The 23,229-nt window shown below is 49.9% G+C and overlaps 1 protein-coding gene across 8 annotated transcripts in view; it reads left to right on the forward strand.

The window, feature by feature from the left end:
- The first annotated feature begins 1,791 nt into the window (after positions 1 to 1,791).
- Positions 1,792 to 23,229, forward strand: part of PRPF4B (pre-mRNA processing factor 4B) — a 36,092-nt gene continuing 14,654 nt past the window's right edge. For 6 of the 8 annotated variants that reach the window (XM_058668374.1, XM_058668376.1, XM_058668381.1 and 3 more), the window contains exons 1-7: positions 1,793 to 2,078; positions 10,014 to 11,222; positions 14,048 to 14,221; positions 16,446 to 16,601; positions 18,710 to 18,791; positions 22,019 to 22,229; positions 22,895 to 22,968. In XM_058668374.1, the coding sequence (XP_058524357.1) occupies positions 2,038 to 2,078; positions 10,014 to 11,222; positions 14,048 to 14,221; positions 16,446 to 16,601; positions 18,710 to 18,791; positions 22,019 to 22,229; positions 22,895 to 22,968 (1,947 nt within the window). In that variant the 5' untranslated portion in view covers positions 1,793 to 2,037. Of the gene's footprint in view, positions 2,079 to 10,013; positions 11,223 to 14,047; positions 14,222 to 16,445; positions 16,602 to 18,709; positions 18,792 to 22,018; positions 22,230 to 22,894; positions 22,969 to 23,229 lie in introns of all 8 variants that reach the window. The other 2 variants (XM_058668388.1, XM_058668392.1) reach the window with 1 other exon arrangement.

Here is a 23,229-nt window from a genome sequence, read left to right on the forward strand (position 1 = left end):
AAGCGATAAATATATGCTTTAAAGATATAATCATTGTAACAAAGTATTCTTTGAAACATTTATCGCGACACGTATAACAATACTAACAAAGCAGGAAAATTAAATCAAACCATATTGAAATAAGGTTTCTGCATCTCACTGTAAGTTAACAGAAAGCTAAACCTGGTTCCACAATGACAAGATACAATGTGTACTGAAGACAACATGGACGGAGCGTGGGTCACGGACCGTGCGTGGGTCAGGCTCCCAAGGCAGAGCTGGTCAGATTAAAGGGGAAGCAGCCCCGAGTGACCCGCGGGGGTCAGCGAGAGCCGGCCTCCTGTGCCAGGATCCAGGAAGGCACCCGTGTGGCCACACCACCACCAACCCTCTAGACAGATAGACATGCCTGCCCCTTCAGAGAGGACACGAAGACCAGAGAGGACAGTTCAGCTCTGCCCAGAACTCCGCTGGACAGAAACACCCCGTCACGTGGGCCCAAGGGAGTCAGCTCTCACTGCTCCCACCCAGACTCGGCTAAAGGGGCCACTGCACCCCTCCAAGCAAACACGCCTGCAGTAGCTCCTCGCATCCCAGCTTTGCTGTCCTAGGAAAGAACTGTTTTTAAAGATGGGCCAAGGGGCTGACACCGGGGCATAGCAAGGTCAACCCCTTCTTGAAACACTAGCATCCCGTGAGGGCACCCTTGAGTCCCCTCTGGCCCGTCTCCCACGCAGCCCCCTGCTTGTGGCCTGGGACATCGGTAGAGGAGGGCCTTGGGACCCTACACCCGCGTGGACAACCTGAAGAAGCTCCTGACCAGCCCAGCTCCGGCGCTGTGGCCGTTTGGGGAGTGAACCAGCACCACCGGAGGGTGTGGTCTCTGTAAGTCTTTCAAGTAAAGGAAATAAACTTACACACACACACAGACACGTGTTGACAAAGGGTATTCCAAAGGCAAACAATTACTTACGGGCAGTAGGATTACAGGGAATTTTAATCTTCTGTTGCAAAAAAAGAAAAAAACAAAAAACAACCGTTTCTAATGCGTATGTCACTTGTGCAATGAAGGCACGTGAAGAGGTGTGGACCAAACCCCTTACTCACAAGCTCATAAAAAACCTGGAAATAAACTTGCAGGCGCACGCCCCAACAGGCGCACTTACAGCGCCGTGCACGGCTGCCCAAGTTCCGAGGGTGCAGCCGCCGCGTGCAGACCCCTCACCCCGCACCGCACGCAGGGCCAAGAGGTCAGCTGCACCCCCAACCGTAACCCACGCCCTAGGGAGGCGCAGGCCGGGACTGCCGACCCGCCCGGCTTCCTGCGGCGCCCTCCACAGCACGCTGGCATCGCTTCACCAGCAGGGTCACCAGGGAGCGGGGGAACACCTGGCATCCGTCTGGGCAACAAAAGGCACAATCCGGGCCGGGGCGCGGCGGGGAGGTCTCCCCAGACGCACGCGAGCTCCCGGCTCGGGGGGCCGCCCTGCAGTCGGGAGCCCGCGGGACACGCAGCTACCGAGGGGCCGGCCGAGGGCTTGGCCCGGGTCGGCCGACCTCGTTCGAGAGCCGCCGGGGAGCGGCCGGGGAGCGGCCGGGGAGCAGCCCACGGCAGCCATCCGCACTCCTGCGCGCTCAGCCATCAGCCAGTCCCGGAGCGCCCCCGGGGCACACACCGCGCACGCGCCTCCTCCCGAGCGGCAGGGCACGCCCCTTCCGGGGGCGGGCACTTCCGCGGGGCGGTCCTCCTTCCGGGCCGCAGAGGCCGAGCGGCACCTTGGCAGTGTCCTTCCCCGCGTCGGCACGTGCTGGTTGGCAACCGAACGCGAAGCCTCAGCGGACTTCCGGGTCTCCGCCCGCCGGGCTCCACCTTCCAGAAGTGGCGTCACGGCGCGCCGGAGGCCGCGTCCCCGGATGTAGGGTTTTGCATCCGGCCTCGCCGCGCTTCCCCGCCCGCCGCCGAGCCGCGTGCGCCTGCGCGGCGGCGCGCTCCCGTCGTCCCCCGCCTGACTCGCTCTCCGCCGTCCGGGGCGCCGCGGCCGAGTCAGGAAGTTCAAGATGGCGGCGGCGGAGGCTCCGGCGCTGCGGGACCAGCCCGAGTAAGTGGCGCGCGGGCGCGCGTGTGCGTCCGCGAGGCCGGGGGCCGGGAGGCGGCGGGGACCTGCGGCAAAGTTGAGGCCGCGATGGCGAGAGCCAAACTTTGCCTTTCCTGGCCGGCGGGCGGCCTGGGAGCCGGGGCGGCCCCGGGGGCTGGCGGCGCGAGCGGCCTCTCCCGGTGCGGAGCGCGTGGCGGCGGCCCCGGCCGCGGAGGCGCCTTGCCAGGCGTCCCTGCGGCGGGGAGGAGGGGACGGGCGGAGCTCCCGGGGTGCCGGGGGACCCCCGAGGGCGGCAGGCGGAGCACCCCCGGCCGGGCCGCGACTTGGTCCGCCTTGGCCCTGAAGGAGAAGGGGTGCAGAGCGAGTCTTGGGGAGCGGGGGCTGAGCCAGGTACCCCGTGCTCCTCTCCCGCCCCATCTCGCTTGGCCACCTTCTTTTTTTTCCTTTCTTTTTTTAGTTTCCCCCCTCCCCCCCCCCCCCATTGGTTGCTTGCTTATTTGCCAACTTGCAAAGTTGTGGCAAAGTTGAGCTAGAATCTTTTCTCTGAGTTTTCCATGCCTGGCATAGCCTAGCCGCGGTTCTGTATCTAGCAGGACGGGGGATGTGGGAATGGGAATTGTTAGGCTGTCTCAGACCAGACCACTCTGTCTGTAGTTAAAAATGATGGAAGAATCCACGCGGCCAAGTGGAACACGGGCTCGGGCTGCCTCGGCTCGCCCCGTGGCTTCACGGAGAACGGTTCTCTTGCTTGTTTTTCATGTCTGTGCTGGGAGAATTGAAAAAAACAAGAAACTGGACGGCAGGGTGGACTTTGAAGGCAGTTGGGTGTGCAGCGGTGGGCTCCTGCACCTGCGCTGTCGCGACCAGAGGACAGCTATCTGCAAATAGCTGCGACACTTCATCGCGTGCCTTCCGCTCTGGGCTGCTCGGTGATCCACTTTATTCAGGGTGATGCCCTGTTTTTCACCAGGGTTTTGGAAAGCTGCCCTAGTATTTTCACAGTTCAACTTAACCAGAAAACAAGTGGGTGTAAAGGGGGTATTTGGCCTTCTAGGTGCCTCGTTTGGCACATTTGAAAATATTTAAAGCGTTTGCTGTGGACAGCATGCTGCTCGTCACGAGTGCTCAAATATAATCCAGCCTGTTCTAGACACTGAGGAGTCACGATTATATAAATCTTTGCAAAGTAGAAATTTCGTAGAGTAAAGGTGAAGGAAAAGTTCTGTATTTGGGCGGCAGGTGAAGCCGGGCACATTGCTGGAGAGCCAGTGAGACCCTCGGCCTGTGCTATTTGCTGAAGGGCTGAGCCCCTGCAGACTCACGTGGGAGACCCCAGGGAGCCCGGACTCCCGGCTGGCCGGGCTTGATCTGTGGAGGTCATTTGGGGCATGAAGCGGCAGCCTATGAAAAGTCTTTCTCTGACACTCCCGGCTCTGTATTGCATCTCTTAATGAGCCTGGTGGAGGTAGATTCAGTTACTGATGAAACTAAAACACATAGCAATTAAGTGACTTCAGACATAGAAACTAAGTAACTCGGGGCAAAGTTGCTACTCCTGCTGCAAGTCTGTTTCCGGTGACTTACTGCATTGGGTGCAGCAGCTGTCCGACACCTGCAGCAGCTCGGTGGGTATGAGTCACGGCTGCACGCCCTGGCACGCGGCAGGTGTGATGGTTCTGGGCGGTGGGTCTTCTGCCCTCCTGGCGCCTAGCCTCTGGCCCAGCCTGGCCTTGGCTGTTGCAGTGTGGAAGAGTGAACTAGTGGGTGGAGGTTTCCCACCTTCCTTCCGCTACCTCCCACTCAAGTAAACAAAATGAAGGTTTGTGAGGTTGAGGCCATTCTATTCGGCGCCCCAGAAAGAGCCTTTAGGGGGGTGCGGGACATTTCTGGTTAAGGGAAGCAAGGGAAGCTGTCATTTCCTAACCTGATGTGAAAAAAGTGCGGACAGAGCCGAGGTCTATTTGAAGATGAATTTTGGACTCATTCTTCCGCCCACGTTGGTTTTAGCTGCGTGTTTAAAGTGTTGCAATGTGCCACGGAGGCAGTTCACCGCTGCCCTTGTAGAGGCCATCCTCACGATTCAGTTATGTCAGAGTTGTGTAGCTTGTAGCCGTCCTCACACAGAGTGCTCCATCTTCAAAGCACTGGCCCAGTGTTTCCGATCAGATTCAGTATGCCTGTTCTTTGGGAAGACAGGCGAAAGCGAAGGTAAACAACACTGGCAGTTGTTTCAGGGTCATTTTCATTGTGCCAGCAGCCCTGGTATCTCATGGTCCAAAAGGTAATACTTCATGAGTGCACCAATTCTGTTGCACATCCAATGTTGTCTGAAAGTTTCCTGTCTAGCTTTGCTCCCAGTGATTCCAAGATGCTGCCCAGTACTTCGTAGTCTCAGTAAATGCTTGTTGTAGGACAGACTTGGTGTAGACCAAGCTGGAGTGTGTATCTTTCTGCTAAATGTGCAAGGCCAAATTGTAGATGCAGCTGTTGCAAGGGTAGCTTTATGTACATACAAATTATATACTCTGTGTGTCGATAGAAGCTGCCTAAATTGGGCATCAGGTTTAAGCTTTTCTGAAAGTTTTGGAAGGAGGACATTTATTTCGCATTGATTTATTTATTTGAAAGGCACAGTTAGAGGGGGTGAGAGAGAGCTGTCTGACCTGGCTCACTCCCCACGTCTGGGAGCAGAGCTAGGCTGGTCAGGTGCTGTTGCTGTGTTGCCCGTGTAATTTCAGGATGCCAGCACTTGGGCCATCTTCTACTTTTTTTGATCCGTTAAGATGGATCCAGGGGTTGAACTTGTGCCTCTGTGCAGTGCAGGCCCTGGCTCTGCCTGCTGCACCACAGCACCGCCTGGCCCCGGGGAAGGTGGTTTTTGTTGTGGAAGCATGGTGGTCTCCTGTTGCATTCATTCAGGTTAGAAAGTTCTTCATAAACCACACTGTAGCTCCCTTTCCCAGTAAGTCGTTGTTCGTGTCTTGCTGATTTACCTAGTCAGGTGTCAGCTGTGACTTTCTATGAATTGGTTTCGAGAGATCAGCAGGGGAGAGGGGAAGTCTTGCTCCCTGCCTAGCCCTGATGCCAGAATGCTGGCATTGTTAAAGGCTGACCCGCTTGTCTCTGAGCTGCTTAGGCAGCGTGATCAGAAATTGAGTCGTTATCCCTTAACGTCCTCTCTGCTCAGGGCAGAGCTGGGATCCTGGCGAACCTCCTGACTGCCAGAAGTGTCGCTGTCCTGTGGCGATGGACTTGGTGCACGGAGCCCATAATAACACCCTTGGACTACTGACTGATGATCAATAGCCAAAATTGATTAGGGGCAACAGACTTTATATGCTGAGGGTCATACAGGATTAGGGTAGAGATACTTAGTTCATCAACAGAACCATCAACTGTTTCTATGCCTTAGTTTGGAAGTCCTTTTGCCTTGTATATTACTTCCCACTCAACTGTTCTTATACAAATGATATCTCATCAGGTATACAAAAGGTAGCCATACAGTTGTTCTCCTGCAAAGGATATCCAATCAGTCACACACAAGACATCCATTCAGTTGTTTATCATACAAATATTGTCCCATCAACTGTAATCCTGTGCTTGCTGACTACGGTCACAATGTCCTACAAGAAGCTCTTAGGAACTAGGGATTTCTTCAGAAGGAAATCATTTTCTCTATGAACAATTTAAAGATTTTAAATAGGAACTTCTAAAACTTACAGATTGTCCTTAGAAAGTGTCAGACAAATTAAGGATTCAAAAGCCAGATTTTTTTTTTTAGAAAGAGGTGATTTGAACATAAATTGGTTATTGCACACCAGCGAATGGGGATGTGCTGGGTCCAGTGCAGCCCGAGGCGCTGAGCAGAGACCCCTCGGGGCTGGTCTGCGAGCTCTCAACCAGTGCAGTGTTTGTCGAGTCTCCTCTGGACGATTGTTTAACCCACTACACGTTGGCTCATCTGCACTCTGGGATTGGGGCAGTGGATGGACACACAGATAAGACGTTTGGTCTCACAGTGCTTCTGTTACAGTCACTGCTTGTGTTAGGTGCTGCCCACTGCCTGGAGAGGGACTGTGTGTGGGTGGGAGTTGTGAGGTAGGCAGCAGGAGCCACAGTGTGTGGCCTAGGGCAGCATTCCTGCCAGAACTGAGTGCTGGGCGACAGCAGGGAAGCAGTGTGGTTTGTACTTTGGGATGGGACGCAAGTTCAGACTTCATGAAGAGGCTGCTGTTTTAATGGTATCTGGGTGGAAAGCGTTTCTGGCTGGCTTCGATTCTGACTTGACTTGATGTGTCCCTGACACCTCCTTGTTCTTAAGCACTCGCTGGTCGCATGGACATTTCTGGACCCCTTGATGTGGCAGGCGTGTATGCCATGAGCTCATGTGCACCGCAGCAAACCCATGGGCTGTTTACACAGGGAAACAGCTTGCCTGGGGTGCTGGGGAAGGCTTGCGCTTTGACTTTGACGGAATACCACAAACCAGCTTCCGGGGGATCACTTAGCTCTTGGTAAGCACTTCACAGCTGTTGGCTGCTGCAAGCCTCAAGACCTTGCAGGTGGTCACTGTAGTCTCTGTAGATGAGCTGCCTGAGAAAGAGATCCTCAACTTGCCAAGACGGCATTGTTGGTGACAGGTGCTTCTGGGGACAGCTTGGGCACTCAGCATGTAGGGGCTTGCTTGGGTTTAGCTGCGTGAATATGATGTATTTTGGGCAGTGAGGTTTTTTACATGACTAAGATTCATGTTCGATATTCTACCAGGTTCCCTCTGCCCATCTCCTGTTGGCCTCAAGTGACTGGAAGCCGAGGGTTAGAGGGAAGTGGGGCATGCGCTGTCTGGATTGCAGAATGGGAGAATTCGGGGAGGGGGTGATTCCTTGTGTGAGCAAAGTTTGCCAGCGAAGTTGAGGTGTCTGCATTTTTGTCTTCTATCTGTGGGTTTGTTTTGTTTTTGAGATGTCTTGATTTGGAAGGCAGAATGACAGAAAGAGGGATGTGTGGAGATTTGTGCTCCTCACGGTTCAGTTCCCAAAAGGCCGCACGCACCACGTGCGAGCCAGGCCGAAACCAGGAGCCCCCAGCCGGCCTCCCAGTGGGTGGCAGGGGCCCACTGCTTGCTGGCATCTGCCTGCCTGCTAGGGAGCAGGAAGCTACAGCGGAAGCGTGGTGGGGCAGGACTTGAACTGGCGCCCTGAGATGCCGCTCTCACATGCAGCGGCCTAACCTCCTGCACATTGCCTGCCTTTTTTTTTTTTAAGATTTGTTTTTCTTGAAAGAGTTAGCGAAGGAGAGGCAGATCTTCACTGGTTCACTCCCCAGTGGCCACCATGGCCAGAGCCGAACCAGTCTGATCAGAAGCCAGGAGCTTCCTGTAGGTCTGCCATGTGGGTGCAGGGGACCAAGGACTTGGACCATCCTCCGCGGTTTGCGCAGGCCATAAACAAGCAGCTGGATCGGAAGTGGAGCAGTTGGGGTGTGGAGCGGTGCCCAGATGGGGTGCTGGAGCAACCGATGGGGGAAGAGCGCACTATACAACAGCGCCACCTGCACCCCCCCCAGTTTAACTACCATTGTTCATGTGTTTTGAAAGAAACAGTGATCCTAGAGGGACACAGCTGTTTTGTGTGTCTTCTCCTGCCCCACAGAGTTGGACACCGATGAGGCCCGGCTTTGACCAGGCACGGCTTTCTCCACACTGCCCTGTCCTTTTTGCTAGTCTGTAGTTCCAGGTCAGGGTGGGCAGGCTGCCCTGTGGCTGGGTGTTCTCTGCATTCCCATTGTTAATCTGTTGTTTCTCATGGTGTTTGTCAAGGTTATTGAAGACTGACAGCTGGCAGGAGCCTTGGCACAGAGGTGTCATCTAGTCCAGCCTTGCAGCTCCTGGGCTGCTCTGACTCCAGGCACCTCAGGGTGTACCCAGACTGTCTTGTCATTGTTAGGATCAGCCCATTTGGAATCTTGCCCTCCGTTAGTTTCTCCCACAGCTTGGTGCTCTGGCGGCATTGCCCTGCTTGGAGTTGGCTCTCTAAAGCTCTGACCTGGGGCGCCAGCTTCCTCCTGTCAGCGTCCTGTTCTCCAGGGCAGTGTTTCGTTCATATTAACCCTTCCTGGCGTTTGCTCTCCCCGCACATAGGTTGAGTTTAACAAGGAAGCTGGATTTTTTCTGTGATCTGCACAACCCCTTTCCTGATCACACAATCTTGTCCTGCCTTTCTCCCGTGATAGCGTCATTGCTGCGTTTCTCCTGTGTTTTAGTCATTTTACACAGTTTTCTTTTCCGCTGGACTGCAGTTTCCTTGGAGGAAGAGGGAATTGGCCTTGGACACATGCACTTTCCTGCCTCTTGACTTAATGTCTACATGTAGTAGATGTTTTTTAAAAACTCTGAAATTCAGCAGTTTGGTAAACACAGGCTCAGGAATTCTTACCTTGTCAGGAACTGAAGTCAGTGGCAGGAATAGCACATTCACTAAGCAGGATTGGAATGTGTAATTTGAAGCACTAATGAAATAGATCATGTTTTCCTCTCTTTGTAATTTATGGCCTGAATCCAGATAATTGAAAGTTTGGTTTCATATTCTAAGATGTGCTGATTGATTCCGAAAGAGTTTTAAAGGGAGAAGTTAGATGCTGCGTTGCTGAGCAGTGATGCTCAGTAGGCTGAGCTGAGTGCCTGGCACAGTGTTTTAACCTCTTCAGCTTCATGCAGGTCTTGGTTATGAAACCCCAGCACAGCTCGAGGCGTATCTGAAATGTAGTTGGACCTGCAGGTAACCTGTATTGAATTACTTGATAACTGAGCAGAACAAGCTCCCCAGCCCTTAATTGTTTCAGCATAGTACCAAACATTTTTGGAAGCTAATTTCTCATTTGAAATTCAGAGGGATTAAATAATTTACTGAATAATTATTGGGCTGAACTGATGAAATTGCTGCTACTAGGCTGTTGATTGACCTGGAGAAAGTCCTTCTGTTTGGTCCTCGCTGACCTCATGTGGTTGCTTGCAGTCAGCTGCAAGCCTTTGAACTCTTTGCAGTTTTAACCCTTGGTATATGGGTCAGTGTTGATTGTAGAGGGGTATTTTTGTGGAAAGGCAGATTCCCAGTGAGAAGGTTAGACACAGAAAGGCCTTCCATCCGCTGGCCACTCTCCACATGGCCACAGCGGCTGCGACTGAGCAAGTCAGGAAACAGCAGCTTGCCCTCCAGGTCTCCCACATGCGTCCAGGGTCCAAGGTCTTGGGCCGTCCTTGACTGCTTTCCCAGGCCACGAGCAGGGAGCTGGATGGGAAGTGGAGCAGCTGGGACATAAACCCTTGCGCATACTTGGAGGTGGAGGATTAGTTCGTTGAGCTATTACATCAGTCCCTAGAGGATTTTTTTTCTTAAGATTATTTATTATTATTATTATTATTATTATTATTATTATTATTACTGGAAAGTCAGATTTATACAGAGAAGGAGAGACAGATCTTCCATCCACTGTTTCACTCCCCAAGTGGCTTCAACTTCTGGTGCTGAGGCAGTCCACAGCCAGGCCGGAAGCCGGGAGCTGGGTGGGAAGTGGAGCAGCTGGGCTACAAACTGACACCCTATGAAATCCTCACACATGCAAGGCAAGGACCCCAGGCACTAGCCACTGTGTCGGGCCCTAGATTTCTTCTAATGTGAAAAAAAATTGCTCCTGACAAATGACCCAGATAGAACAGATTTTTAAATTTCCAGTGAATGATTTCTGTCTTCCGTTTAGGGGAGCATTTGTTATTAAAGATGGGAAGTGTTGACTAGAAAATCAAATTCTGAGTGATTGTTTTAACTGTGCTCAATTTGGATTCCTTTTTAGTCATTTCATGTGTTGCATATAATTGTATTTTATCATTACTGTTCTGAGAATTTGATAAATGTGATTTTAAAATGAGTTGTTTACTTACAGGATGGAGGATGCTGATAATTCTGAAAAGAGTGTAAATGAAGAAAATGGAGAAGTATCGGAAGACCAGTCCCAAAATAAACACAGTCGGCATAAAAAAAAGAAACATAAACACAGAAGTAAACACAAGAAGCATAAACACTGCCCGGAGGACGACAAGGACAAGGACAGGGGCAGGAAGCACCGGCACCGGCACAAGCACAAGAAGCACAAGCGGAGGGAGGCGGCCGACGCCTCGGACAGGGAGGGCCTGTCCCCGGCCAAGAGAACCAAGCTGGACGACCTGGCCCTGCTGGAAGACCTGGAGAAGCAGCGGGCTCTCATCAAAGCCGAGCTGGACAACGAGCTGCTGGAGGGCAAGGTGCAGTCGGGGATGGGGCTCATCCTGCAGGGCTATGAGTCCGGCTCCGAGGAGGAGGGCGAGATTCACGAAAAGGTGAGGAACGGGAACAGGTCTAGCACCAGATCTTCAAGTACAAAGGGGAAACTTGAACTTGGGGACAATAAAAACAGTACAAAAAAACGAAGTAAAAGCAGATCCAAAGAACGGACTAGACACAGGGCGGACAAAAAGAAAAGCAAGGCAGGGATGGAAATGGTTAAGGAGAAAGCAGCAAGGAGCAAGTCCAAAGAAAGGAGAAGGTCCAAAAGTCCGTCCCGGGGGGCCAAGGCTCAGGACGGGGCGAGGAGGTCGCGCTCGCCGCCCCTGAGGAGGCGGTCCCCCGAGAAGAGCGCCAAGGCCAGGTCGCCTCCCGAAGAGAAGCTGAAACTTGAAGACAGAAACAAATCAAAAGATAGGAAAAAATCCCCAGTGTTGAATGAGAGAAGTCGTGATCGGGGTAAAAGGTCACGGTCCCCGGTAGACTTCCGAGACAAATCCAAAGACAGAAGGTCAAGATCCAAAGAGAAAAAAGCAAGACGTTCTGAGACGGATAAAGAAAAGAAGCCAATCAAATCGCCCTCTAAGGATGCCTCATCCGGCAAGGAGAACAGGTCCCCCGGCAGAAGGCCTGGTCGCAGTCCCAAAAGAAGGAGTTTGTCTCCAAGACTGCGTGATAAATCGAGGAGAAGCAGGTCTCCGCTCACCAGTGACAGGAGGTCGAAGCAGAGCAAGTCCCCCTCGCGCACCCTGTCCCCCGGGAGGAGAGCTCGGAGCCGATCCTTGGACAGAAAGCGGAGAGAAGCCGACAGGAGGCGGCTGTCTTCCCCCAGGTAACTTGCCTCCCGACTGGTCTTGCTTCTTTACCAGTGCGCCACAGTTCAAAGGGGAAACTGGAACTCACAGACAGTGAAGTGGAAATGAATTTATAATTTTAAACATAACCTAGTTTGCCAGCTATTATTGATAATGTTAGGAGTGGTTTGCAACTGCTGGACTTGGTGACAGTTCTTGATTTAGTGTCTGATTTGCTGGGTCATCCCTTTCAGGCCACACAATCTCATGAATTTTTCATTTAACAATATAGGTGAAAACAGATTAAAAAGGAAGAAAATGAGGTATTTAAAGAAGATCTATCCTTTCTCTTGTATTGGTGTGGTTTTGGATCAAAACACTATGAATTGGAACTGGTATCCATATTAAAACGTAGTTCCCAGTTGTCAGGATTATCATTAATGGGAAGCACAGCATCCCACCGTTCAGGGAGGCTGGCGTGAGAAATGGTTTGGTTTTCCGTCAGTGCTGATGGTACTTCGCAGAAGGCGGAGTGTAACTTCCTGTCTTCATGGGGCTGGCCTGACTCGTGCGTCGGTGGGCTGCGGCACTGAAGTGTAGGTGCGGGAGTCGAGTCCGAGGCCACGGCTGAGCGAGGATCGTGGCACTGCAGTGCTGGCCGGTGTGCTTTAGGCCAGTGCATATGACTTTGGGAATATCTTTTTTATAAAACTATCAGCCTAATTTTGATAATGTTGATTTATGCAATAGTAAGATGTTACAAGGTCCTAGCCATTTAGTGTGTTTCATGTTCATAATTTCAGTGTGAAGGTCAAAATATAAGTCGACCTTGAAATTTACATCTTATCAGAAAATTTGAAGGTGTTGTTTTCAAAGGGCTGCCTTACGAGATATTCTAACGTATTTCTTAATTATGCTAGCAGACTTGCAGTTGGGAGAGAAAATTCTGAAGAGCTTGTTAAGGACTAGAGCTAGAAATACTAGAGTATTTGATGCATTTTTTTTTTAATTCCGGCAGCGGTACAAAAGGAGATCCCAGTAATACACACTGTTATGAATATAATTTTTCTTACTAAGTCTGATTAACTCATTTTAGTAGGTAACTTGCTTTTTTCATAAAATACTCATGACAGTACATATAGATTCTTTTTCATTCTTTATAAAAGCAACATGATACTGACACAGAATAGATGTAGCATAATTAACCTGTTCCTTTTTTGAAATTGATACAAATTTAAGTCTTATATTTCAGTTCTTCACATTGAAATTCACAAATGTCCCAAGCTGTGTGTGGTTCCTTTGGAGATTCCAGAAGTGGACTTGCCAAGTTTGCAGGCATACACATTCACATGTCAGAAGCTGGCTGCCAAGCCCGCAAACCATTATCAGCTAGATCCATGCAATACTATTTTGTCACTCTTTTTAGGGAAACAAAAATAAGTACTAATAGCCAGCAAATACATTAGAAGTGCTCTTCCAGCCATGAAGGAAGTGGACATCAAAGGCGCCTCATTGCTGTTGGAAGGCTGTTATCCCAAGGACAAATGCTGGTGAGAGGGAGGGATGAGTGCAGTCCCTAGGAAAAACTAGAGTGAAGAGTCCTTGAAAAGCTTCCGCCGGAACTGCTGTGTGGCCCGGCAGCTTCCCTGTCTGTGCATGTATCCAAAACACACGAAATCATTGTAGCAAAACAGCACATTCTTTACCATGGCTGTTGTAATGCTCGTCATGACAGCTGAGATACACAGTGAGCCATGGTGTCCCGATGAATAGATAAGGAAAATGGGATAGATACACACACACACACACACACACACACACACACACACAAAACTGTAAAGAGGCCGTATCTTTGGCAGCAGAAATGCTTGGAGCTGGTAGACATTATCAGGATGTTAGCCTTAGACGTGCGGCCTCTGTGTGTGTGTATTTAAACATAGGATAATCAGTATTGGAGGCTGAGAGTGTGGCATGGGATAAAGCAAGGTTGAATAATGAGTACCAAATCAAGGTTAGATGGAAGGAATAGTCACACATAGCTGTCATCCCATCTAAGCAAGTAGGAGAAAGGAGCCCTTGGAAGAGAAAAGGGCTGAGCTCTTGGGCGGGACTCTCACTGCCTTACTGTGAACTGGGGCCTTTGTCCTGCGGTGACACTCCACACTCTGACAGCCCTTTATCCCATCAGTGTGCGGTGTTCTGTGGCCTTGGAGAAGGCTCGTATGCAAAGATGGTAGAATGAGAGGAATTTCCTCAGGGGACCCTCCCAGGAAGTCTGCTCCTTTGAGTTAGTCAGCTGGGTCAGAGAGGGTGATGTGGTTTCTCCAGGCCACATCCAAGCTGTAAGACAGATTCTGTTTTTATGCTTTCAGTGTGTGGGACAAGGATTGTAACATCCTATCATTTAATTGACCTAACTGTTGAGATTGTGTGTCCTGCACAAATCAGAAAGAGTAAGAAATGTTGAAGTCCTGTTTTTGAAAGTCAAGTGATACAAATAGCACAAAATAGCACGTTAAGGAAGCATGAAATCCCTTGGGAACTGTTCACGGTAGGTGTCGGTGAACAGGAGAGGTTGGAACACACACTTGTAGACATTTCGAGGCGTAAGGAAGAGAAGCTGAGACTGAAGGAGTAGTATTGGGCAGCTTTGTAATCACTGATATGAGAATAGGTAACTTTTCCTAGTTACTCAGACTGAGAGCAGAGGAAGGAAGCCTTCCGTTCTGTCCCCGAGAGCAGCAGGATGTCACGGTGTCTTCAATTGTGGTACAAACATGGCCATGAGTACCGTCTGAGATGTTCCTTACGTGTAGAGTGGTCTCATTTATGTTTGTATTAACTTGCGTTGAATCCCCTTAAGAACACGCCCACGAGATGATGTCCTCAGTAGACGTGAGAGATCCAAGGATGTCAGCCCCATCAACAGATGGTCCCCGACACGCAGGAGAAGTAGGTCTCCCATCAGAAGGAGGTCTCGCTCACCGCTGCGGCGCAGTAGGTCTCCAAGAAGAAGAAGCAGGTCCCCACGGAGGAGGTAAGCACATGTGTGTTCTAGAATGTTGCTTGGTAGCCTTTTGCTTTGTGGCATAGAAGATTTGTGAGGTTCATGGTTTTCCTACAGGTGCCATTTTTATCGGAAAATCCTGGCTCGGGTCCCATGGTCAGTTTTGGCCTGTGTGATGTTTTAGGAGCACAGATTTTTCTGTCCTATCATTTCCCTTCAAATTGAGGCACGTTGTTGCTCATTGAAACTCAGTTCATCTGTAGGTCATTTGTTTCTCTGTTCAAGAGAAATGAATATTAAATATGTAAGCTTGTTGTATCTGTTTAACTAGTAAAGCAGATGATGGCTGTAGTTGTTTGTCGATTTTTCCTGATGGCTTTCAGACAAAGCCCTGTTGAAGCTGGCACAGAAGCTTTTATCTGGGTAAGCGGTAGTTGTTACGCCTCTCAGATCAGCGCATCCCATTGTGAAGGGCCTGGGCTTGAATGCCACCTCCTGCTAATGTACATCCGGGAATAAGCAGTGACAACCCAAGTACTGAGGTTGCTGCCACCAGTGTGGGGGACCCAGATGGCCTTCCTGTCTCCCAGCTTTGGTCGGGCCGTCCAGGCAGTGGGCCACTGTTGGGACGGTACAGCTGTTGATTCTTGCCTTGCCTCGACTTCTTTCTGCCAAAGAAGCAGCTAAGACAAGCCATTTTCTCTGGAGCGCGTTGGTGGCCATGTCCTGGTAGTCTCTTGTTGGTGTGATTGATGGAGGCCTGCCAGAGTCAGCCCTTCCCGTTTTACCGTGCTTGGGTAACAGTCCTCAGCAGCTCTCTGAGAAGGTCCACCGGTCCTCGTTCCAGTTCTGCTCTCCCGCTACCGCAGCGGAGAACTCTGTTGGCACACTGCGCTGCCGTGTGCCTTGGAGTCGCAGTGTCCTGTGTGTTCTGTGGGTCACTGGATGCTCGATAGCAGGGATTGTGACCACCTGTTCCGTAGTGTGTTGTCCATCTGTCTCTGATTTTTTCCCCTTTTTTTTTTTTTTTTTTTTTTGCTTTAAGATTGTTTATTTGAAAGGCAAAGCTATATAGAGAGAGGAGAGACAAAAACTTCTATCTCCTTGTTCACTCCTCGGTTAGGTGCAGCAGTTGGGACTGGGCCAGGGCAAGGAGCTGCCTCCAGACCTCCCGTATGAGCAGCAGTGAAGCCTTTGGGCGTGCTGGCTGCTGTCCCAGGCCACCGGCAGGACACAGGCTGGTGCCCGTATGAGTTGCTCAATTACAGGCGGCAGTTTTACCAACCAGACCACAGCACTGGCTCCTGGTCCCTGTATGTCTAGTTGGGACTTCTGTGGTGTCCCACTTCATCCATCTTGTTTGCCGCTTGGTCTGCTTTCGGTCTGGGACGTCCTGGTCCTGCCCTCCTTCACCTGAGCGTCTCGTTCTTCTGTGGGCGTTCTCACCGGTTTTTGCACTCATGCTTTATTTCTAGGACATTGTGGACTTCTTTTATTCCTGTTACATAAATAGCATGATTTCTTAGCTGATGCGGAGTTTGTCTTTTTATAATTTTATCTTCTTTTGACTTTTCTAGAGTTGTTTAAAGACTTTCTGCTTCCTTTATTGCTGTGTGTTCAGGAGTGAGGTGTGTGATTGTCATCAGGGCAGGTGTTTGCCCTGGCAGTTAGGATGCCCGCTGTGGTCCTCGAGTCCAGCCTCTGCCTCAAGCAGACAGCAGTGATGGCTTGGGGAGCAGGTTTTCTGCCTGCCGTTCACGTGGGAGACACACATGGCTTCTGGTTCCCAGCTTCACTGCCCTCCACCCTCCCCGAGTCCCCCATTCACTGAGTCCAGTGCGTGTGAACTCTCATTCATTCTCTACTTCCTTCTGCCTCTAAAACAATGACATTTTTTAGGTAAATTTTTTTAAGTTTTATTTTTGTTTGAAAGGCAGATGCAGAGAGGTGAGACAAAGTTCTACTCTTCACTAATTTACTCTCCAAATGGGTGCAACAGGCAGAGCTGGGCCGATTTGAAGCCAGGAACTTCTTCCGGGTCTCCCGCGTGGGTGCAGGGCCCAAGAGTCTGGGCTGTCCTCCGCTGCTTTCCTGGGCCACAAGCAGGGAGCTGGATGGGAAACGGGCAGCTGGGACATGAACCCAGTGCTGCAGGGCAGAGGATTAGCTTGTTACCCTCTTAGAAAATGTTTTTGAGTGAAACTGAATCTTTTGAGAGCCTCAGAGAAAAAAGTACCATCTTTGTCTTCAACAGGGACAGAGGCCGGAGGAGCAGGTCACGCCTGAGAAGGAGGTCCCGGTCACGTGGTGGTCGCAGGCGGAGGAGCCGAAGCAAAGTGAAGGAAGATAAATTTAAAGGAAGCCTTTCCGAAGGAATGAAAGTTGAGCAGGAGTCGTCATCTGATGATAAGTAAGAAAACGCCTGGTGCTGCTTTTCTGTTTGACCTGGAAGTCTAAAGTGTTCTCCACCTGGCTACTGTCATTAGTCCAGTCATCTTGTCCTTGACTTCGAAGTTCACATCTTATACTAAGTAGCTTAGGTTGTGTGGCAGAGGTAATTTTCTTTCCTTCCTTCTTTATTTATTTATTTTTATTAGAAAGCCAGATATACAGAGAAAAGGAGAGAGAGTTCTTCTGTCCACTGGTTTCCTCTCCAGGTGGCCATGACTGCCAGAGCTGTGCTGATCCGGAGCCAGGAGCCTCTTCCGGGTCTTCCACGTGGGTGCAGGGTCCCAAGGCTTAGGACCGTCCTCTACTGCTTTCCCAGGCCACAAGCAGGGAGCTGAACAGCCGGGATGCCAGCCAGCGCCCATATGGATTCCTGTGAGTGCAAGGCGAGAACTTCAGCCATTAGGCTACTGTGCTGGGCCCCAGAGATAATTTTCTGAGTTCAGTAGTTGTAGCTTCTGCTGGAATGAACCTTCCTCTGGATCAACAGATGTGTTAGTTAATCTTCCCAGTCTGAGTTACATGTTTTTAGGAGGAGTTTCTATAAAAGGTTAGACTTGGATCAGCGCAAAATGTGCCAGGATCCATATGGGTGACAGTTCACATACCAGCAACCACACTTCCCATCCAGCTCCCTGCTTGTGGCCTGGGAGAGTGGAACAGTACAGACAGCCCAAGGCCTTGGGACCCTGCACCCATGTGGGAAACCAGGAAGAGGCTCCTGGCTTCTGCCTTCGGGGTCAGCTCAGCTCCAGCCGTTGTGGTCACTTCGGGAGTGAATTATTGGACGGAAGATCTTCTCTCCATTTCTCCTCCTCTCTACATATATGACTTTCCAATAGGAATAATTTCTTTTCTTCTTTTTTTTAATAAAAGGTTAAACTTGCAGTGAGTTTGTACTTGAGGCTGCTTTGCTATCTGATGCCATATCTGCCTGTCAGCATTTAGAGAAACATTTCTGATGAAGTATTGGCGGAATTTTTAAGTGTGAGCACAGTCATCCAGGCGGTGGGGCATTGGCCAGCGCCCAGGCAGGCTTGGGTCTTGAGTCGCTGCAGGTGCTGTGTCTTGGATCACACAGGAGAGAACCGCCCAGGTCAGAAAGCGAGTGATGCTAATGTCGAGGGGCTCGGGCTAAACTGGATGAAGGAGAAAGGTGGGTTGAGGAAAGGCATTCAGTTAGGTTATGCAGTAGTTAGAGTGCAGTTTGCTTTTACGGACATTGAGTAGAGGTTCATAAAAAAGCTGCATCCGAAAGAATTGCAGGTTTAAGGGTGAGGTCTCTGAGGACAAGGTCGAGAAGAATCAGACAGTGTTTGGACATTAGCCCCCTTCCCCTCGAGTTGATATGCGCATGTGTGTGCCTTTTTGACAGGGAAAGGATCGTAACTGTTGTGAACTTGCCCTGTGAGCTTGCTGTCTCACTGTCCACATGGCTGAGCTGGAGCAGGCCAGGATCCGGGGCCTTTCAGGTCCCTCACAGGGGCAGCCTCGGCTTCATGGACAAGGGCGCTGAGGCCAGTGAGGTCCAGCGACTGGGCTGCAGTCAGGGGTCAGCCAGTGGGAATTTTTTCTGAACCCAGTTTTGGTGACGACTAAGGAAGCTGGTGCGCAAATCCCACGGCTGGCACCAGCGTCGAGCAGTGCTGGGCTCGGATCTTTGAGCTCACCCACGGCGGCCTGTCTTGACCGGCCCTTGCATTGATAGTTTTTTCCTGCAGTTTTAAAAATTCTTAACTGATATAAAAAATATGCATTTTTGTGTGGTGTCGTGTCGTGTCGTTGGTCTTCTGTATGATGGTTCACCCCCCAAATGGCCATAATAGATGGGGCTCGGCCAGACCAAAGCCACGAAGCCCTGTCTGGATCTGCCCATGAGTGGCAATGTCACCTGCTGTTTCCCCTGGCACTGCTCTGCAAGGTGCTGCAGGTAGCTACTTAGCTTGCTGCCCGCAACAGCTGTCCCTAGGACTTCTGTCTAACTGAATGCCCAGCACTGGGTTTTAAAGGGTTAAGAATTGCGCTTTTTTTGTTAAAATTCCTAAGGATGCTTGAATTTTTGTTTTTAAGCCTAGAAGATTTTGATGTGGAAGAAGAAGATGAAGAAGCCCTGATCGAGCAGAGAAGGATACAGAGGCAGGCCATCGTTCAGGTTGGTAATGTCAGCATGACTCCGTCAGTCTCCAGCGTCACTGCCTTGCTTTAGCAGCGAAGTGATTGTATTTTGACAGTTGACCAGCCCTTTATAGGACTGTGTGAGTACAGTTATAGGACTGTGTACAGTTATAGGACTGTGTACAGTTATAGGACTGTGTGTGTACAGTGATAGGACTGTGTGTGTACAGTTATAGGACTGTGTGTGTATAGTGATAGGACTGTGTGTGTACAGTGATAGGACTGTGTGTGTACAGTGATAGGACTGTGTGTATAGTGATAGGACTGTGTGTGTACAGTGATAGGACTGTGTGTATAGTGATAGGACTGTGTGTGTACAGTTATAGGACTGTGTACAGTGATAGGACTGTGTGTGTACAGTTATAGGACTGTGTGTGTATAGTGATAGGACTGTGTGTGTACAGTTATAGGACTGTGTGTGTATAGTGATAGGACTGTGTGTGTACAGTGATAGGACTGTGTGTGTACAGTGATAGGACTGTGTGTATAGTGATAGGACTGTGTGTGTACAGTGATAGGACTGTGTACAGTTATAGGACTGTGTGAGTACAGTTATAGGACTGTGTGAGTACAGTTATAGGACTGTGTACAGTTATAGGACTGTGTACAGTTATAGGACTGAGTACAGTTATAGGACTGTGTACAGTTATAGGACTGTGTGAGTACAGTTATAGGACTGTGTACAGTTATAGGACTGTGTGAGTACAGTTATAGGACTGTGTACAGTTATAGGACTGTGTGAGTACAGTTATAGGACTGTGTACAGTTATAGGACTGTGTGAGTACAGTGATAGGACTGTGTGAGTACAGTTATAGGACTGTGTACAGTTATAGGACTGTGTGAGTACAGTGATAGGACTGTGTGAGTACAGTTATAGGACTGTGTACAGTTATAGGACTGTGTACAGTTATAGGACTGTGTGAGTACAGTGATAGGACTGTGTACAGTTATAGGACCGTGTGTGTACAGTGATAGGACTGTGTGTACAGTGATAGGACTGTGTGTACAGTGATAGGACTGTGTACAGTTATAGGACTGTGTGAGTACAGTGATAGGACTGTGTGAGTACAGTTATAGGACTGTGTACAGTTATAGGACTGTGTACAGTTATAGGACTGTGTACAGTTATAGGACTGTGTGAGTACAGTGATAGGACTGTGTACAGTTATAGGACCGTGTGTGTACAGTGATAGGACTGTGTACAGTGATAGGACCGGGTGTGTACAGTGATAGGACCGTGTGTGTACAGTGATAGGACTGTGTACAGTTATAGGACTGTGTGTGAGTACAGTGATAGGACTGTGTGAGTACAGTGATAGGACTGTGTGTACAGTGATAGGACTGTGAGTACAGTTATAGGACTGTGTGAGTACAGTGATAGGACTGTGTGTACAGTGATAGGACCGTGTGTGTGTAGTTATAGGACTGTGTGTGTACAGTGATAGGACTGTGTGAGTACAGTGATAGGACTGTGTGAGTACAGTGATAGGACTGTGTGTACAGTGATAGGACTGTGTGTACAGTTATAGGACTGTGAGTACAGTTATAGGACCGTGTGTGTACAGTGATAGGACTGTGTACAGTTATAGGACCGTGTGTGTACAGTGATAGGACTGTGTACAGTTATAGGACTGTGTGTGAGTACAGTGATAGGACTGTGTGAGTACAGTGATAGGACTGTGTGTACAGTGATAGGACTGTGTGTACAGTTATAGGACTGTGTGAGTACAGTGATAGGACTGTGTGTACAGTGATAGGACCGTGTGTGTGTAGTTATAGGACTGTGTGTGTACAGTGATAGGACTGTGTGAGTACAGTGATAGGACTGTGTGAGTACAGTGATAGGACTGTGTGTACAGTGATAGGACTGTGTGTACAGTTATAGGACTGTGAGTACAGTTATAGGACCGTGTGTGTACAGTGATAGGACTGTGTACAGTTATAGGACCGTGTGTGTACAGTGATAGGACTGTGTACAGTGATAGGACCGGGTGTGTACAGTGATAGGACTGTGTACAGTTATAGGACTGTGTGTGAGTACAGTGATAGGACTGTGTGAGTACAGTGATAGGACTGTGTGTACAGTGATAGGACTGTGTGTACAGTTATAGGACTGTGTGAGTACAGTGATAGGACTGTGTGTACAGTGATAGGACCGTGTGTGTGTAGTTATAGGACTGTGTGTGTACAGTGATAGGACTGTGTGAGTACAGTGATAGGACTGTGTGAGTACAGTGATAGGACTGTGTGTACAGTGATAGGACTGTGTGTACAGTTATAGGACTGTGAGTACAGTGATAGGACTGTGTGTGTACAGTGATAGGACTGTGAATACAGTTAGCTTATAGTTAGAGATTGGACAGGTGTCTCTGTTAGACATGGGATTCTGACATACTGATATGGAAAAATCTCATGAAAGAATGTAGAGTGAATAGGAAGAATTTCATTTAACAGAAAACTGCTTGTTACTGTGGAAGAATTTTACTGTCTAACAAAATAATGACAGTAAAAGATAGTTTAAGGTGGGTGGTGACAACAGAAGCGGTTGTTTTATGCTTAGCAGGTCATTGACTGATGAGGCCAAGCCCCAGCACTGACTGCCTCCAGAGACCCGGTCCCTGTGAGGTCCTTCGCTCGCCGGCGCTAGGCGGGCTGCCGTGCGAGGGGAGGGGAGGGCGGAGCGGTCGTGGCAGCTCGCGTGAACTGGCGTGGCCCCACGGGCGTCAGGGAGCCGCCTGGGTCAGCAAAAGTGCTGTGCCAGAGGAAGCATTCTTGCCTGGGACTGACGGGAAAATGCTGCTGTTAGACCGGCAGCTCTGAAGAGACGTGGCTGAACCTCTTCTTGTTCTTCTTATCTCCAGTCCTGGGGGCTAGGTGGACTTCAGAACTCAGCAGAGTTTACATTTTCAAAGGTAGTACCATGAGTCTGTCTGGATGAGCACCGGCAGTGGAGTTGAGCAGACCCTAGCGTCCAACACATCCAGCTTTCTGCAGCGAGTCGCACTGCTTGTCACAATGCGAGGATAGCGCAAGATCGGCAGCGGTTCACCTGCTCAGTTCAGGTTTTGCCGTCTGATGGGAATTTGTGAATTTAAGAAAGATGCGGCATGAAAGCTTTGTTGTGGCTTTGCATTATTTGAAACTCTGTAGTACAGCAGCTCTTAGCATCAGATCTTATAAAAACTCTGTGTTTGTTGCAATAGAAATACAAGTACCTTGCTGAAGACAGCAACATGTCCGTCCCGTCTGAGCCAAGCAGCCCCCAGAGCAGCACTCGGACGCGGTCCCCGTCTCCTGATGACATCCTGGAGCGAGTCGCGGCCGACGTCAAGGAGTATGAGCGGGAGAACGTGGATACTTTTGAGGCCTCCGTAAAAGCCAAGCACAATCTCATGACTGTGGAGCAGAATAATGGTGAGTGACACTGCTGTTTGTTCTGACTCAGACTTGGAGGTTCTAGGTCTGTTCTGTTCAGTGAGGCTTTCTCTGGGTGGGATTTGGGATTAGGGCAAGGTGAAAAAGATGAGGGATGTGCCTTAATGAAGACTTTGTTGTTATTGTCGTGTTTTTTTTGTTTATTTAAAAGGCAGAGTTTCAGGGGAGGAGGAGTGGTACGCCAGAGTCGCCACCGTAAGCACGAGCCAGCATCTAGGAGAGACAGCACCTCATTGTTTTCAGTTGTGGTTTTAACATGCTTGCCATCGGTGCTTTGTTTAATTCTGGGAACTGAAGTGTTTCTCTTGGCTTAGCTTTCTGTGGGATTGTGGGGCTTGCTATTGATTGCTAATAGTGGGACTATTCACTGCATAAAAGGTACAAATCAGGAGTGAACGGGAGCTTACATTTTTATACAGAATCAGATTTCGACACTGGGTTATTAGATAACAGTGCAAGATACTAGGTGTGTCGTCTTTCTGAAGATGGGTGCTCTTGGTAGAAAGTGACGGTGTGCGTGGCGGAGGGCAGGTCCTCAGTGTGCTGTGGGCGGAAGTCTGACGTGCAGCAGGGCGGGAAGACATGGGCACCTGGGCTTTGTTGTAACCTGTGTCTCCATTCTTCACGCTGCTGATTCTGATAAGGAGCATCTCAGAAGAAGCTCTTGGCACCTGATATGTTTACAGAATCTGATGATATGTTTGCCGCGTACTTCGATGTAAGTAATTTCATTTCAGCTACTAAACAGGGAAGAGTATAAATAACGTAAGTTTTGTAAATCATACTTCTAGAAAGGAAGAAAGGAGGCAACATAGGCAAGCACAGCAGAACAGCTTGAGGCTGAGAGTCGCTGCCTGGGACACGGCTGTGCGTGTCATGTACCCCTGCAGGGGAGCAGGGCTGAATGTGCGCACACACGCGGGGTTAGGAGTCGCGTGCCTGGGACACGGCTGTGCGTGTCATGTACCCCTGCAGGGGA

The sequence above is a fragment of the Ochotona princeps genome, chromosome 1 (genome assembly GCF_030435755.1).
Source record: "Ochotona princeps isolate mOchPri1 chromosome 1, mOchPri1.hap1, whole genome shotgun sequence".
Classification (NCBI taxonomy): Eukaryota; Metazoa; Chordata; class Mammalia; order Lagomorpha; family Ochotonidae; genus Ochotona; species Ochotona princeps.